Here is an 18,855-nt window from a genome sequence, read left to right as displayed (position 1 = left end):
GCAGACTACAATCATCTTTCTAGTCACTGCACCAGTTTCCAAAATGGATGTATACTGAACAAAAGTATGAATGCAACATGCAACAATTTCATTGATATTACTGAGTTACAGTTCATATAAGGAAATCAGTCAATTGAAATAAATTCAGTAGGCCCTAATCTATGGATTTCACATGACTGGGAATACAGATATGTATCTGTTGGTCACAGATACCTTAAAAAGAAAATGGGCCTCACAATGGGCCTCAGGATCTTATGGTATTTTTGTTCATTCAAATTGCCATCGATAAAATGCATTTGTGTTCTTTGTCAGTAGCTTATGCCTGCCCATACCATAACCCCACCCCCACCATGGGGCACTCTGACATCACCAAACCGCTCGCCCACACGATACCATACACGTGGCCTGCAGTTGTGAGGCCGGTTGGACGTACTGCCAAATTCTCTAAAACGACATTGGAGGCTTAAGGTAGAGAAATAAACATACAATTCTCTGGCAACAGTTCTGGTGGACATTCCTGCAGTCAGCGTGCCAATGAGACATCTGTGGCATTGTGTGACAATACTGCACATTTTAGTGGCCTTTTGTCCCCAGCACAAGGTGCACTTGTGTAATGATCATGTTGTTTAATTGGCTTCTTGATACGCCAAACCTCTTAGCTGGATGGTTTATCTTGGCAAAGGAGAAATGCCCCCTAACAGGAATGTAAACACATTTGAGAGAAGTCATTTTTTTGTGCTTATGGAACATTTCTGAGATATTTTATTTCAACTCATGAAACAGGACACTTTACATGTTGGGTTTATTTTTGTTTAGTGCATATTTGATCAACAAAACAGTATTGTGTCCCTAGTGTCATGCACAAACGTGATCTAATTGACCTCTCATGGAGATATACAATTTGTAAGGCACACTCTAATTCCACCACTATGTGCATAATTTCCTTTGATTTTAAAGACTTTGCCATCTATCTTACTTTATTTAGTAAATGTCGGTATTTTGCTATGTGGTGATACTGCAGCATACACCCAAGCCAATCACTAAAACCACAGATTCTTTAACTTTTGTATATTATTAATTATTTGTGAGGCCAACTTGTCTATACTATAACTTGTCTCCTTGCTATGCCACATGTTATTTCCCTCACTACCTTACCCACCGTGACCTCTGTTTTAGGTTCTTACTGAGAATGGTGACAACTATACCACTATCTTTCTGAAGATTATTGGTTTAGGCTTGAGATTAAACTGAACCTGCAACTCTCAGATAAGACTGGTTTGGCAACTTGACATTCCGATTAGATCAAGATAACCTGCATAAAGAAGAAAGAGGACCTTTTTGAGACGATATATATTACTATGCAGGTATGTTATGTTATGGGCTTTTCAATTTGGATCTTTTTCTCTCTTTGGCTGTTTCACATGATCTGTTGAAACTGAACAAATATCAACTGTGTAAGAGTTGACCAGATATACATTTTATTTAAAAAATACGGATAACAAAGTTGAAAATATAAATGCATTCCCTCATTGTTTGTTATCACGATCTACAGAACTAAAAATCATCAGGTTCCCTTTAAATTGTCTTTACAATATCTTTAGGTTTTTAAAATAAATTAGATGGTTAGAACACATTACTACAACATGAGAATCATTCCTAATAAGGACATGGTGAAATATATCAATGATGATGTAATTGTGGTGTGGTAAAAACATTTTCTCCCCCCCCCCCCACTTCCTCCCTCTCAGTTATGAAGCATCCTACCTTCCTCACCAACCAACCGTTGTCCTTGTATCAGTATCATGAAAAGGATGGATGTGGACTTCAGCATATAGCGTAACAATCTGGAGATGGATATTAACAGGCCTGAGAGAGAGAGAGAGACCAGGGGGCCTACGTAGAGGGAAGTGCAACCAGCATCCTGTCTTTGACTCTTGGGTGGATTCATGTATAAGATCTACAGTATGTGCCTACACGTGTCATACACGTTTGTTATTTCTACTTATTTATACCCCAATATTTTGTTTGCATTGTACAGATAGCAAAGAAGACATGTTGTTGCTGTCTCCATTCTCTACGCCTTATTTCTGTTGACCAACTGTATACTTGCCTATTACTGTGAGTATTCTCCACCAATATAGCATTTGCGTGAAGAAACAATGTCCCACGTTTTAGATGGAATATATTGGATGAATTTCAAAAAGGGGTTGTAATGTTTTGCCGACTAGCGTGAAGGTCTTATCAATCACTGGTTTCCTCTCCATGTCTCAACTATGGTCTAGTCACTTTAATAAACATCATTTTAAGGACAATTGAATGTTGAATTTGACAGTTCAGAGAAGTAATCTATGCCTGGCAGTCTGCCAGTGGAGTGTGATATAAAACCAGTTAGTAATTGCTCAGACAAAGGTAAGTCTGTTTTTCTCCCTCCCTTGTGTCCTGGAAGATTATTTAATTTAACAAACAGCTATTTTTATACATTTTAAACAAAGGCGATGCATTCAGCAACAAGAGCAGGGTTGTGGAAAATTAACGTTATAATCTGCGCATCATCCATAGTATTGTTCTTTTGCTCTGAGAAATAGGCCCCCTCCCCTTTTCTTACTATTTTACGTTTTTTTTTTTTATGGATCCTACTCTTCCTCTGGTCCAGCAAAACTAAGGCATGTGTGTGTGTATAGTGCATATGTTATCGTGTGTGTTTGTGTTGCTTCACAGTCCCCGCTGTTCCATAAGCTGTATTTTTATGTTTTTTAAATCTAATTTTACTGCTTGCATGAGTTACTTGATGAAGAATAGAGTTCCATGTAGTCATGGCTCTATGTAGTACTGTGCGTCTACCATATTCTGTTCTGGACTTTGGGACTGTGGAGAGACTTCTGGTGGCATGTATTTTGGGGTATGAATGGGTGTCTGAGCTGTGTGCCAGTAGTTCAAACAGACAGCTTGGTGCATTCAAGTTAATACCGCTCACAAATACAAGTAGTGATGAAGTCAATCTCTCCTCCACTTTGTGCCAGGACAGATTGACATGCATATTATTGTTAGTCCTCTGTGTGCATCCAAGGAGGACCAACAGGGAGGTGAAGGCCCTCGGCAGCTTCTACACAAGGTTGCCTAGTTTTTAGAGCGTTGGACTAGTAACCGAAAGGTTGCAAGATCGAATCCCCGAGCTGACAAGGTAAAAATCTGTCGTTCTGCCCCTGAGCAAGGCAGTTAACCCACTGTTCCTAGGCCGTCATTGAAAATAAGAATTTGTTCTTAACTGACTTGCCTAGTTAAAAAGAAATTAAACACCAGGGCTATTCAACTCTTACCCTACGAGGTTCGGTTTTCTGTTGTACCTGATAATTATGTGCACCCACCTGGTGTCCTAGGTCTAAATCAGTCCCCGATTAGACAATTAACAAATTCCTTGGAACTGGCTTCGAGGTCCAGAGTCCAGTTTGAGGGTTCTACACCTTCTCTGAGTAGAGCAAGACTTGGGAAGCCAGCAGGGGGCACTGTCAGGCTCTAGAAGGAGACCTGGTCATCATCAACAGCAAGAAGGAGCAGGTACAGTCTAATATGGATCATCTTAAATCAAAGGTCTCCTCTTACTCCTTCTTTATTTTTCTGGGATAGTCACCCGTTGTGTCCTGGGGTAATGAAATAATTGTTTTTGTCTTTTAACATCTTCAGCTCTTGAGCATACTATTGTTTTCCAAAGACTTTCTTGCAGAGAGGGTTGGTAGCATTGGTGGCTCTTCACTTCACAGATTTGTCCTGCCTCGATGCTGAAAAGAGCAAAATGCGATGTTTTCACTAAATATTGTTATGGGAGTCTAAACCTTTGTATAACAAGCACATTTTCTAAATTAGTATTCTGTTCATTTGGAAATGAGCAAATTGTACACACTTCAAGAATAATGATTTGTCAATGCTCATGTCAGAGATAGATTAAAGTACAATGGCACCACATATCTAGATTGAGATTCTATATTTATGATTGGCACAAAGTACTGTAACATCCAATGAATGAAAGCATTAAACATACTGAACAAAAATATTGTTGCATGTGGCGTTTATATCAGATTTGACTGAGTTACAGTTCATATAATGTTAAAATCAGTAAACCGCTTGCCCACACAACAACATGCTTGTGGTTGTGAGGCGGGTTGGCCGTACTGCCAAGTTCTCTAAAATGACGTTGGAGGCAGCTTATGGTAGAGAAATGAACGTTCAATCCTCTGGCAACAGATCTGGTGGATGTTCCTGCAGTCAGCATGCCAATTGCACATTCCCTCAACTTGAAACATCTATGGCATTGTGTTGTGTGACACAACTGCCTTTTATTGTCCCCAGCACAAGGTGCACCAGCTTCTTGATATGCCCGACCTGTAAGGTGGATGGATTATCTAGGCAAAGGAAATTACTCACTAACAGAGATGTAAACAAATTTGAGAGAAATAAGAATTTTGTGCATATGGAAATTATTTTGGGGCTCAACACTTTACATGTTGCGTTTTTATATTTTTGTTTAGTGTATTTTGTCAACTCTTTCAACCCTGTCAGAGGTTATCTTTTTATATTCATCCATTAAAAGCAAAGGGATCAAGTTTGGGGAAACAATTATCTAAATTACATTTCATCTCTGCAGTGTTCAGGCGAATGTTCTGTGAAATTTATGACAACTATTTCAATATGAACAATTCATTTGGCTCGATCATTGGCAACATTACTGCTGAATAATTAGTCAAATCTCGGTACACTTTTTTTTGTAGTTTATTTTATTTTTATTAACGACAAATCAATACAGAAAGTACACGAGGGAACACAACTATATATAGATTATAAACAATGGGCAATCCAGCTAGGGGGTACAATATCACATTACAATTACACAAGGACCTTAAGGGACATACATACACTTACAATTCTAACAGCTTTTTTGTTAGTAGAGTATTTAACTGTCTTAAAATACAGTTCAATTTCTTTTTGTAGGGTAAGAAAATGTTTTTCTGTTTGTAAATTTACATTTGTGTATATGAAATATGGGCAAAAGAATAATTAAATTAATTACATAACAATATTTCAGCTTATTTCTATCGTATGTAAAGAATCCAAGCAGTACATCTCTCCACAATAGTGTAAAATCTTCATAAATGTGTTATAAATCTACTGATGTCTTGCCACAGTTTTCTTACATGAATACAATGCCAAAAAAGATGCAACACTGTTTCTGGGTGGTCATTACAAAAGGAGCAATTTGAGTTGTTTCCCTTCAACTTCTTCATATAGTGGTTGGCAGGATAATATTTATGAATCATTTTAAAGGAAACTTTCTTAATTTTGTTAACAAGTAGGTATGTGTGTGGCAACTTCCAAACTTTTTTTTCCAACAGATATTTTAATAAATCCATTCCAATAAGGCATGACATAAGGTATAGATACAACATCCTGCTGAAACAAGGTTCGTATCGCTCTGTTGTTGAATGGACCAAAAGATAAACAAATGTTTCCTACTGATGAGTCAACAGGGTCAATAGAAGGTAGGCTCTGAGGGTCAGGTCTTGACACGTTCCTGAATAACATAGCAACACCTGAGGGAATGGTGTCTAAAACAATTGCAAAATCTTTAGGTGTTATAGGGACCTTGTAAAGTGAGAATAATTCCTTATAACTGAGTAAAAGACCCTCTGCATTTACCAGTTGGCTCACCAATAGGATATTATTTTGGAACCAATATTCTAAAAACAAAGAAGTATTTTTAAACAATATATCCCGATTATTCCATATATCTGTGTCGAGAAAAATTGTGTTTATAAATTAAGGACCATGACAAGAGAACCTGCCGATGAAAAGCAGAAAGTTTCACTGGAATTTTGTCAATATTATAATTGCAAAACAAGTTAAGGCCACCAAAAGTAGAGAAGACATGATGAGGAATACAATTCCAGATAGAAGTGGGTCGTCTTAGGAATTGTTTTATCCAATTGATCTTAAAAGTATTATTTAAAGTAGTAAAGTCCAGAAAATTCAGTCCACCATTCTCATAAATGTTCATTACAACAGTTTTCCTAATGTAATGGGTACGATTTCTCCAAATAAAGTTGAAAAGCATCTGGTCTATCTCCTTGCTTATTTTACTGTCAAGATATAAAGATAAAGCGCCATATGTTAGTCTAGAGAGAACTTCGGCTTTGGTTATTAGGACTACCTTTTAAAGATAAATCCCTCTGTAGCCATTGATTTAGCTTCTTCTGGGTATTTTTAATAAGAGGGTTAAAATTGAGTAAGCCTCTCGACTTCTGATCCTTTGTAATGGTTATGCCTAAATATGTAAGTTATTTTACTGGAATACCATAATATGAAGGTGTCACACAATCTTAGACAGTTATGAGTTCACATTTATTAATGTTAAGATATAGACCAGACGCTTTGGAAAAGGATTGTATCACATTGATCGATATGGGAATTTGCCAGCTGGCTTATAATAATTTCTTTACCAGCTATTGAAATACCTTGTACAGGACTATTATTTAAAGAATTTGCAAGAAGTTGGGTGATTAATAAAAACCGGTACGGAGAGAGAGGACAACCTTGCCTAATTCCCCTCTTTAACTCAAATCTAGGTGAGGTGCCATATGTCAATTTGATAGAGCTGTTACCATTTGCATAGAGAGTCTTAAAAAATCCCCAAAGCCAAGTCTCTCAAGGGAGTGGAAGATAAACTGATGCTCTACTGTGTCAAATGCTTTATAAAGATCTAAAAAATAATATGAAGCTATCCTCAGTTATTAGGTCTGAGTAGTCAAGTATGTCTAATACTAGTCTGACATTGTTAGAAATATGTCTGTTCCTCATGAAGCCAGACTGTGTTTCATCAATGATTGCATCCAGGACTTCTTTACTACTTTTTGCAAGTAGTAAGGCTAATATCTTATAGTCATTATTAAGAAGACAAATTGGACACCAGTTATCGATGAGCAGCCCTTCTTTTTTAGGCTTAGGCTTAACCCCTGACTCATTGTAGGAGGGAGAACATTGTTTTTAATACTCTCCAAAAAAGTATTCAAATAGGAAGGGAGCTACTTGCTCAGAAAATAATTTGTAAAATTCTGATGTAATTCCATCAACACTTGATGATTTATTGTTCTTTAGATGTTTGATACTATAAATCTCTTCAACTTTGATGGGTTCATCACACTGTTTAGATTCTATATCACTGATAGAGTAAACATTATTCTGTGAGTTAAAAAACATGTGTGGATTCCTGACAGTACATAGAGCTATACAATTTACTGTAAAAATTGCTACAGTATTTGGCGATTAATGTTTGGTCATCAGTAATAACACCAATGTTTAGCTTATGGATAGTGTTATTTTTTGGTGAAATTTCTCAAATCTAAAGAAATAGGATGAATTCTGTTCTCCCTCAATCCATTTTTTTTTAGATCTAATAAAGGCTCCTTCTGCTTTTAATTTATATATATTATCCAGTTTATTTTGTAACTCAATGAGTTCCATCTTCTCCTCCCCCGAAAGGCTGGCTGGGGACCTATGAGAAAGGGAAGTTATCTTAATGATCACCTTTTGCTCTTCTGGTCTTAGCAAGATTACTACCATATTTAAGGTATTTGGACACCTCAAATCTAAAGAGCTCCCAGTTCTTGCAACTAGATTTTTCTTCACAAGCCCTTTCCCAAAAGTGTGAGCAGATTTTTTTTTCCTCAAATTGAACTATATCATTATTTAATAATGAACTATTTAGCTTCCAGTAGGATGCTCTACCAAGGTTCATATCAGGGGTAAATATTTTGATATCAATGTAAATGGCCCTATGGTCTGTGAGGGGAGTAGTACAAATATTTGTAGTAACACACTCACTATCAACACATTTGGATATAAGCCAAAAATCTATTCTGGATTGTCTTGAACCTTTTTTGTTACTCCAAGTGAATGATCTGTCGGCCAGAAACCTCTCTCCATATATCAGTAAGATCAAACGTTTCCATAAAAAGTATTAAACCCAAATTCTGATTGGTTGGTCTACCTGGGGGTCATCTAGCAGTTTAATTATCTATAGTAATGTTAAAGTCCCCTCCTATCAATACTCACGAATTGGGAAATTTAGATAACCAATGAAGTATATGTTTCTCTATAGATTCAAGTAACTCCTCATTCTCATGTTTGGTGTTGTACCCGTAGAAGTTTACAGTAATGAGCGTAATGTCATTGTAACTGATCACAAGACAAATCAAAAGTGACCAAAGGGGTCACATTCCGAGTGTAGAATATTACCACCAAAGGTATTTTCCATTGTAGTGACACCAGCGGAGCGTTCAGATCCATGGGAAAGCAACATATCGTTGCCCCACTGTGATATCCAGAAGTTGTCATCAGCCGAAATTGAGTAAGACTCTTGAAAAAAGCAAAAATCTGTTCGAAATTGTTTAGCAAATAAAAACAAGGCCTTGCGATTCACATTGTTTCGTAACCCCCTAGCAATAAGAGAAACTATGGACAAAAACAACAAAGATGATATAAAAGTATAAACTGTAGTAGGATGAGTCAAAGACGTAGGAGCAGTGAACGTAAACGATAAGGAACTGTGATCTGCACCATTTAAGTCAATTTAATGTGAAAATAGCTTATTCCATAAACTTTGAGCTAGACGTTATCCGGCTTTGAAATTCAATTCAACTCAACTGAAAATTATGTTCAAGACCAAACCAAGGGTTCTTGTAGTAAGAGAGACTAAAAACCCTCTTTAGTGTAATCAGGAACTATTCTGAGAAATAAAATAAATTAATAATTTAAATAAAAGGGTACCTACTTTTAAGTGCATATGAAAACTGAACATGAAAAAAATGAATAAAAAATGTTTTACATATACATGTTCCTAAGACCTTTTTTTTGGAAATGAGTATTAATAACTAAATAGAACAATAACCGTGTAAAGTCAGAGCAGACCTGTATGCCCTTTAAAACATTATCTTAGTTATTGTATACATAAAAAAATAAATACAGCTTTCAATCTTCTTCGTAAGTTTGTAAAGAAAATAGGACTTCCGGTCATACAAGAACAAACTAATAAATTGAAGTACCTGAGTATTCCTGAAAAATAGTCACCTGATGCTTGTTAGGTAAACAACATAAGAAAAATGAGAATACCATGGCTGAAATCTCTGTATGGCTTCACACCGTTCTCTTCTGACGCTTGCTGCCACTTGCCGATGACGTTTTATTTAGGGGACGATAGCTAGCTAGAATCGATAGCTAGCTAGCTAGAACGCTTCAAAAATTTATATATTAATGTTTTACTTTGGTTTAAAGTCCCAATCCCACGTAGACTTCAAGTATTTTTTCGATAATTTGCAGTGAAATGTTGGTGACGTTAACTAGTTGAATGCATCTGTTAATTTTACAGCGATAGATTGTAGGAAATGATTAGCTAGCTAGATAGCCTGTTTTGTTGCGAGCTATAATAATGGGGACAACAACAGGAAAAGGGGATACCTAGTCAGTTGCAAAACTGAATGTATTCACCAGTCTAACGCATAATATGGTAGTAATGTTACTAGCTTAGCTAGCTATGTTGACATTGGTTTTTGGGTTGCCAAGATATCTAGTTTTAGGGTGAAGAGCTAATATGATTGTTCTTAGTAAAATTCATATTACTCAGTGTGTATCTCTAGTTGACGCTCCAAGTGAGAGAGGCTTAGAGATGTGGTCATATCAATTATCAGAGAGGAAGAACTTAAGCAATAACTTATACTAGAGAATATTTGGCAATACCCAGGTTTGGTGGCTTTTGAATAGACTAGCTACATATCATCTCATAGAGCCCGAAACCTGAAGTTGGTGTCTAAAGTCACAGAGACAGCCAGGTAGAGCTGTGCCAAGATGGATGTCCAGTTGTCCATCAGCTTCCTGAGGGACAGACTGGGCGGGGCCATTGAGGAGGCAGTGCGTACAGCAGTGGAGTCTGTGCTGTGTGAGACTGTGCGTCTGTTAACCGGGCTCCAAGGGGACCAGCAGCAGGGACTCTCCTCATTGACCCAGAGGGACCAGGACACCCTGGGACTGAAGCAGAGGTTAGAGGCCCCCAGTGGGGGTGACTGGAGGGTGCAGGCTGGGTCTTCAGAGGCATTCTGTAACACAGGACCGAGGGGGGGTGGTGGGCGTGGCAACATTAAGAATCCAATGGGTCAGACCACTTGCTCAACCTCCCAAGCATCACAAAGGACCACCGTGGAGCCCCATCCCCAGGAGGTGGTGGAGGACTGTGCTGGACTGCCTGACCCATTTGACCTTGTGTCGGCTGGGCCAGTGATGGTGGACTTTGAGGAGGGTCAGGGCATGGGGATCCCAGAGGAGTGGGAGCTGATGAACAGAGTGTACAAGACGGAGCACAATGAAGACATGGCCCTTATTGACGGGGGCGGTGCCACTCACTGTAAGTCCTGACTCAATGTAGTGAAAGAATGCCTAAGTGAGAGAGCCTCTCTTGATATCGTGACTTGCAGTGTACTGAATATAGCCTCGCAAGCTGCCTGATATCGCGAGCTTACATGAATGGTATATCCGTACAGCGAACCATTCATGTCAGTTTGCGAGATCAGGCGGCTTGCTAGGCTACCTCTCATGCTCTTCCTCATTGTCTCCTCTCTGCTAATGTTCAGTTGCAGATGACCACAGGCTGCATGAAGGAGACATGAGGACTGTGGCTGTGTCCCTGGAGGGAGAGATGGCTGCCAAGCCCCAGGATGCATTGCACCCCTGCTTCAGCCCAGCCAACATCAAAACAGAGCGCCCTGATATGGAGAGATGCTGCATGGCCGAGGAGGCCCTTGCTCTGCCTCTGCCTCATCCTGCCAATGTGAGTAAAGCACATCTACTCAGTCCTCGATCACCGACCTCACAATCTCATAAAACATATTAGGCGCTAAATGTTAATTGACATAATGTGATCCTCAGTCCTTAACTTATCTAAAACTGTCATTCTCAGAGTGGTGTGGAGGCCGGTGAGTTTGGGCAGGAGCAGGTGGAGGCTGGTCCACAGGACTTTGTAGGTCGCCTGCGCCTGTGGCTGGAGCAGCTGTGTCCTGAGGTGGTGCGGGAGTACGAGAGGGAGGGCTGTCTGTGTGAGCTGTCCCGCAGAAAGCTCATAAAGTTCTCTGTGTCCTTCATCGTGGAGGAGTTTGGATTGTGAGGAGCTGATTGTATGTGTGTTTGGGATGAGAAGGGAAGGGACTGAGAAATCTGAGATTTTTCTCTTCTATTTAGACTCAATGTTTTGTAAGTGTTTCTGACGTTTAATCTCCTGTCCTCTGCAGCTACCCTACCTCTGCTCAGAAGACCATGCTGGCAGAGCACATAGTGGAGCTCTTCCCAGGACTCAGACTCTGTGCACCCTCTGCTGGCATCAATGGCATCGTGAGTTCAATTGATTAGTAGTGTAGGATTCACATAATTCTCACTTACTGAACAGACAATTATGTCTTTTCATTTTCTCTCTCTCTGTGTAGGAACACTTGTACGACCCTTTGTCCCGTACGGGTTACATTGAGACGCGCCTGCGCAACTCTCGACGCACCCTTGAAGACCACAAGAAGAAGTATGTGCTGAAGAGGCGTCGGCCAGAGCCAGGTCTGTTGGACCCCGCTGGACCTCGATCGGGACCTGGGCTCCTGGAGAGCCAGTCCAGTGAGGAGACGCAGAGGTGGGTGGAGCTGATGAAGAAAACCAGGCCCCTGACCAGGAATCTGCCTGCCATACACGGTGCTATGGACCTCACATTCAACGCACGCAGGAGGTGGATCAGCAACACACGGCCTAGTATGAGGGCTGTGTTGGCCGAGTACCCACGTTTTCTTGATGTACCCGCCACGGTGAGTCCAGTCTTCATGGAGAAAGCCACTGATGCTCACTAGACTAGAAAGGCCACAGATAGACTTGTAAATTAGGTTAATTCCATGTCATTTCAGCCAGGTATGACACCCACCATCTCAAATTGTTATGAATTTGTTTCTGAAGTTAGAGACTGATAAGGTTAGCATTCCCGCAACATTATTTTAATGATATATAATTCAATCTCTGAGAAATTAAGCTAATTGATTTTGCCCAAAATGGCCCGTTTTTAATTTATAGGATTCATATATTTCTGAAATATTATAGTACCTAACATCCAATTTGAACCAAACTTTTTTACTAACAATGAGGTAAGATACTGTATGAGGAATCAAAGAAGTGGTCAAAAGCTGGCCACTTGAGTATTCCTTTGGATTCCTCATGTCTATTTATTGATTATGATATGAGTTCTATAAATTCAAATGGCCTATTTGGATGCAATCAATTAGCTTAATTTCTCAGACGATAAAATCTATATTTTTAAACTAGAATATTTGTGGAATTGATTGTTGTACCAGTTTCCAAACAACAAACGATTTCAGAACAATTTGAGTCGGTGGGTGTAAAAAAATCCTCTTTCTTGTGCTTTTTGAAGTGGAACAAACCATTAATGACTACGTGTATTATTGGGATCTGAAAGGTGTTTCTTTGTTCAGATTGACCTGGAGTTTGAGAGGATGTTCCCAGGTAAAGGCCACTCTTTCCTGGCCCAGTGGTCGTCTTTCGTGTTGCCCAGGTTGTACCAGATCGCAGAGTGCGAAAAACACCCAGACATCTCAGCACTTCTCCAACTGGCTGCCACACAGCAAGGAGGTCAGAGGTTAACTACAATGAACAAAAATATAAACGCAACATGTAGTGTTGGTCCCATGTTTCATGAAATATACAATCTCAGAAATTGTCCATATGCACAAAATGTTTATTTCTCAGTAAAAACGTTGAAATTGTTTCATGTTGCGTTTATTTTTTTGTTCAGTATACATGCAATGTATACATGACACTTTACAGTCAACCTCCTAATAAACCATTGACAGACTGACTGAAAATTATCTGTATGATTTACTCAGGGGTCAGAGTACATTGCTGTGTTTTGTTTGAGTTGTTTTATGCCAAGTTTCACATATTTGTTCCCCTCTGATTCCTCTGCAGACTCCTACACCCTGACTATGCTGAAGGTCCTGATCTATGTACTACCACCAACAAACACCAGTAGAGCCTCCTTACCCTCCAGGAGCAGTGTCAGGCAGGCCATTCGGTATCTGGTGGACATTGTACCGGTGAGCAACAGTTTACATTTTTTTTTTTTTTATACTTCCTGATCAGAGTAATAAACTCAGACATTTCCTCATTGCCATATAGAGTAACAGTTTGTGAACTAGCGGAGTTTTAGAAGGAAATTGTTGGCAACTTTAGAAGGGTAACAATTACTTTTCGAAGGAATGTAATTGAAGAACCCCCTTGAAAGACCTTTCCTCCTTTGTTCCTCTACAGATGGACACCGAGGTGTCCTCGTTATTCTGTGACCCTACCTCCTTGGAGGGCCCAGAGTCTGCCTCCCACGCTCAGCCCTACATAGTGAGCGTGGGGCCCCTGGAGGCCCCTGGCCGGCAGCTTTGCATCGTGTTCCCCGTTGATAGGATGGCAATCCCCCTGCCTCAGGAGGGCCTGAGCAATGCACTGGACAAGCTTTTCAAGCTTCTGCGTGTGTTTCAACAGGGGTACCCAGATCAGCTAGCCTCCCTGTATAGCTTCCTTGAGCACCTCTATGGGCTGGAGATGACCCCACGAGATAACCATGACTCCCCCAGTGGCAAGGGATCAAAAGTGCTTGAACTTTTATCACGGCTCCACATGCCCTCCTGACAGAAGGCGTAGGTCTACACATGAATTGAATTCGCCCCACAGACTTAACTTTTCCTTTGTATTTTTTTGTATTGCAATTTTATCATAGCCATCCTTTACAGAACACGTCCTTTACTATGTTCTGAATTTTCCCCAAAATAAAAAGTATGTCAGAATGAACTAAACAATGCTGATGGAACACTGGTGTGTTATACAGTACCAGTCAAAAGTTCGGACACCTACTTATTCAAGGGTTTTTTGTTATTTTTACTATTTTCTACATTGTAGAATAATAGTGAAGACAAACTATGAAATAAAATATGGAATCGTGTAGTAACCAAAAAAGGTGTTAAACAAATCAAAATATGAGATTCTTCAAAGTAGCCACCCTTTGCCTTGACAGCTTTGCACACACTTGGCATTCTCTCAACCAGCTTCATGAGGTTGTCACCTGGAATGCATTTCAGTTAACATGTGTGCCCTGTTAATTTAAGGAATTTATTTCCTTAATGCGTTTGAGCCAATCAATTGTGTTGTGACAAGGTAGGGGTGGTATACAGAAGGTAGCCCTATTTTGTAAAAGACCAAGTTAATATTATGGCAAGAATTGCTCAAATAAGCAAAGAGAAACGACAGTCCATCATTACTTTAAGACATGAAGGTCAGTCAATCTGGAAAGTTTCAAAAACTGAAAGCTTCTTCAAGTGCAGTCGCAAAAACCAAGTTCTATGATGAAACTGGCTCTCATGAGGACCGCCACAGGAAAGGACGTTTCACTTCCTTACTTACACTACCGTTCAAAAGTTTGAGGGTCACTTAGAAATGTCCTTGTTTTTGAAAGAAAAACACTTTTTTTTGGTCCATTTTTAAAATAACATCAAATTGATCAGAAATACAGTGTAGACATTGTTAATGTTGTAAATGACTTTTGTAGCTGGAAACGGCTGATTTGTAATGGAATATCTACATAGGCATACAGAGGCCCATTATCAGCAACCATCACTCCTGTGTTCCAATGGCACGTTGTGTTAGCTAATCCAAGTTTATCATTTTAGAAGACTAATTGGTCATTAGAAAACCCTTTTGCAATTATGTTAGCACAGCTGAAAACTGTTCTGATTAAAGAAGCAATAAAACTGGCCTCCTTTAGACTGTCTGGAGCGTCGGCACTTGCGGGTTCGATTACAGGCTTAAAATGGCCAGAAACAAAGAACTTTCTTCTGAAACTCGTCAGTCTATTCTTGTTCTGAGAAATGAAGGCTATTCCATGCGAGAAATTGCCAAGGAACTGAAGATCTCGTACAATGCTGTGTACTACTCCCTTCACAGAACAGCACAAACTGGCTCTAATTAGAATAGAAGGAGTGGGAGGCCCCGGTGCACAACTGAGCAAGAGGACAAGTACATTAGAGTGTCTAGTTTGAGAAACAGACGCCTCACAAGTCCTCAACTGGCAGCTTCATTAAATAGTACGCGAAAAACACCAGTCAACATCAACAGTGAAGAGGCGACTCCAGGATGCTTGCCTTCTAGGCAGAGTTGCAAAGAAAAAGCCATATCTCAGACTGGCCGATTAATAAGAAAAGATGGGCAAAAAAACACATACTGGACAGGAAGATTGGAAAAAAGTGTTATGGACAGACAAATCTAAGTTTGAGGTGTTCAGATCACAAAGAAGAACGTGAGATGCAGAAAAGATGCTGGAGGAGTGCTTGACGCCATCTGTCAAGCATGGTGGAGGCAATGTGATTGTCTGGGGTGCTTTGGTGGTTGTGAAGTGGGAGATTTCTAAAGGGTAAAAGGGATCTTGAAGAAGAAAGGCGATCACTCCATTTTGCAACGCCATGCCATACCCTGTGGACGGCACTTAATTGGAGCAAATGTCTTCCCATGACAGGACAATGACCCAAAGCACAGCTCCAAACTATGCAATAACTATTTAGGGAAGCAGTCAGCTGGTATTCTGTTTATAATGGAGTAGCCAGCACAATCACCGGATCTCAACACTATTGAGCTGTTGTGGGAGCAGCTTGACCGTACGGTACGTAAGAAGTGCCCATTAAGCCAATCCAACTTGTGGGAGGTGCTTCCGGGAGCATGGGGTGAAATCTCTTCAGATTACCTCAACAAATTGACAGCTAGAATGCCAAAGGTCTGCAAGACTGTAATTGCTGCAAATGGAGGATTCTTTGAAGGAAAATAGTAAAAAGAAAGTCAAATCCTTGAGTGAGTAGGTGTGTCTTAACTTTTGACTGGTACTGTATATTCACTGCATTTCTCATTGACAATGAAAATACTTGCATAAAACTAACATCTTGTATGAATTTTCTGTGTGGGGAAACGATACCGTATTTTGTACTTTGGGATACCTTTTCAGTTTTTGCACAATTGCTTTAGTATTTAACTTGCTCATGATACTGTTGTTTTTTTAAATAAAAAAATATGAATGTTTTCACTGTCCACTATTTTAATGTGAAATATGGGTGAGGCATGTAATGGCATAATTTGTCTTGTCAACACATTTATGTAATGCATGACCAAGTGATATGTTCTTTAGAGTCTATGTTGAATCGGTGGCAGCAGTCGGATAAAATGGCCCGGTTTGAACTTGCCTATGGGCCATCACTTCACCAGGCGAAGCCAGTGAGGGAGGAGGAGCGGCAAGATCAAATCGAACAAGAATCTGCGCCACTCCCTTACGTGGTCAAACAATTTAATTTTCAAATTAGTTTTCAAAGCAATCACTTTTGCAAGTAAAAACATAATCCTACTCATTACTCCACATGCTAACTTAAGTCACTTTTGTTTTGAGCCGATTTATACTACACAAAAATAAAACGCAACATGTAGGTTTCATGGGCTGAAATAAAAATATCCCAGAATTTACCATGTGCACAAATTTGTTTACATCCCTCAAATCAAATTTTATTGGTCACATACACATGGTTAGCAGTTAACGCGAGTGTAGAGAATTGCTTGTGCTACTAGTTCCGACTATGCAGTAAAATGTAACAAGTAATCTAACAAATTCCCAACAGCTACCTTATACACACAAATGTAAAGGGATAAATAAGAATATGTACATATAAATATATGGATGAGGGATGGCGTGCGGCATAGGCAAGATGCAGTGTAGAATAAAGTATATACATATGCAGTGAGTAATGTAGGATATGTAAACATTATTAAAGTGGCGTTATTTAAAGTGACTAGTGATACCTTTGATGCACCTGCACTGACCTCGCCTTCTGGATGATAGCGGGGGAACAGGCAGTGGCTCGGGTGGTTGTCCTTGATCTTTTTGGCCTTCCTGTGACATCGGGTGCTGTAGGTGTCCTGGAGGGTAGTTTGCCCCCGGTGATGCGTTGTGCAGACCGCACTACCCTCTGGAGAGCCTTGCGGTTGAGGGCGGTGCAAGTGCCGTACCAGGCGGTGATACAGCCCGACAGGATGCTCTTGATTGTGCATCTGTAAAAGTTTGAGTGTTTTAGATGACAAGCCAAATTTCTTCAGCCTCCTGAGGTTGAAGAGGCGCTGTTGGGCCTTCTTCACCACGCTGTCTGTGTGGGTGGACCATTTCAGTTTGTCCGTGATGTGTATGCCGAGGAACTTAACTCCCTCTACTCTACTGTTTCCTGAAGTCCACGACCATCTCCTTTGTTTTGTTGACGTTGAGTGAGAGGTTATTTTCCTGACACCACACTCCGAGGGCCCTCATCTCCTCCCTGTAGGCTGTCTCGTCATTGTTGGTAATCAGGCCTACCACTGTAGTGTTATCTGCAAACTTGATGATTGAGTTGGAAGCGTGCATGGCCACAAAGTCATGGGTGAACAGGGTGTACAGGAGAGGGCTGGGAACTCACCCTCGTGGGGCCCCAGTGTTGAGGATCAGCGGGGTGGAGATGTTGTTTTCAATCTTCACCACCTGGGAGTGGCCCGTCAAAGTCCAGGACCCAGTTGCACAGGGCGGGGTCGAGACCCTAATGATGAGTTTGGAAGGGTACTATGGTGTTAAATGCTGATATGTAGTCAATGAACAGCATTCGTACATAGGTATTTCTCTTGTCCAGATGGGATAGGGCAGTGTGATGGCGATTGCATCGTCAGTGGACCTGTTGGGGCGGTAAGCAAATTGGAGTGAGTCTAGGTTATCAGGTAGGGTGGAGGTGATATGTTCCTTGACTAGTCTCTCAGCACTTCATGATGACGGAAGTGAGTGCTACAGGGCGATAGTTGTTTAGCTCAGTTACCTTAGCTTTCTTGGGAACAGGGACAATGGAGCCATCCTGAAGCAAGTGGGGACAACAGACTGGGATAGGGATTTGTTGAACATGTCAAACACACCTGCCAGCTGGTCTGCGCATGCTTTGAGGACGCGGCTGGGTTAGCAGCCTTGCGAGGGTTAACACGTTTAAATGTTTTACTCACGTTGGCCACGTAGAAGGAGAGCCCACAGGCTTTGGTCGAGGGCTGTGTCAGTGGCACTGTATTGTCCACAAAACAAACAAAGAAGTTGTTTAATTTGTCTGGGAGCAAGACGTCGGTATCTGCGACAGGGCTGGTTCTTTTTGTAATCCTTGATTGACTGTAGTCTCGTGTTTGAGCCGTTGAATTGCGACTCTCTATACTGAACCTTTGCTTGTTTGATTGCCTTGTGGAGGGAATAGCTGCACTGTTTGTGTTTGGTCGTGTTTCCGGTCACCTTGCGGTCGTGTTTCCGGTCAGCTTTTATATCCAATAGTTCTTCCCGGCTGTATGTAAAAACACTTCAGATTATCTGGGCTAACAATGTAAGATAAAATACATAAAACAAATAACTGCATAGTTTTCTAAGGACCTGAAGCGAGGCGACCGTCTCTGTCGGCGCCATCTTGTTGCATCCCTGAAAGTGAACATCCGGCTTCTTCACTTGTGGGATCATTTGATACCAGCCACCCAGACAGCTGATGAAGCTGTCTGGGTGTAATAAAGCCCTTTTGTGGGGGAAAACTAATTATGTTTGGCTGGGCCTGGCTCCCAAGTGGGTGGGCCACTGCCCAGTCATGGGAAATCCATAGATTAGGGCCCAATTAAATTATTTCAATTGACTAATTTCCCTATATGAACTGTAGCCCAGTA

General features: G+C 40.6%; 1 protein-coding gene across 1 annotated transcript; it reads left to right on the top strand.

The window, feature by feature from the left end:
• Positions 1-9,188: 9,188 nt before the first annotated feature.
• On the top strand, positions 9,189-16,188 carry LOC115104084 (uncharacterized). Its single transcript, XM_029625276.2, has 8 exons — positions 9,189-10,441; positions 10,668-10,864; positions 10,994-11,193; positions 11,322-11,421; positions 11,514-11,876; positions 12,552-12,708; positions 13,045-13,172; positions 13,387-16,188. Exons 1-8 carry the CDS (start codon positions 9,889-9,891, stop codon positions 13,756-13,758), a joined length of 2,070 nt encoding a protein of 689 aa, XP_029481136.2. The 5' UTR covers positions 9,189-9,888; the 3' UTR covers positions 13,759-16,188.
• The last annotated feature ends 2,667 nt before the right edge of the window (positions 16,189-18,855 follow it).

Source organism: Oncorhynchus nerka, linkage group LG21 (genome assembly GCF_034236695.1).
Source record: "Oncorhynchus nerka isolate Pitt River linkage group LG21, Oner_Uvic_2.0, whole genome shotgun sequence".
In the NCBI taxonomy this organism is placed as follows: Eukaryota; Metazoa; Chordata; class Actinopteri; order Salmoniformes; family Salmonidae; genus Oncorhynchus; species Oncorhynchus nerka.
This window is presented reverse-complemented; position numbering and strand designations above follow the sequence as displayed.

Bases quoted from the DNA above. Each gene is read 5' to 3' on its own strand.
- LOC115104084 (XM_029625276.2), top strand. From the start codon at position 9,889: ATGGATGTCCAGTTGTCCATCAGCTTCCTGAGGGACAGACTGGGCGGG. The intron at 11,422-11,513 runs GTGAGTTCAATT...CTCTCTGTGTAG, and splicing joins CTGCTGGCATCAATGGCATC to GAACACTTGTACGACCCTTT. The intron at 12,709-13,044 runs GTCAGAGGTTAA...ATTCCTCTGCAG, and splicing joins GGCTGCCACACAGCAAGGAG to ACTCCTACACCCTGACTATG.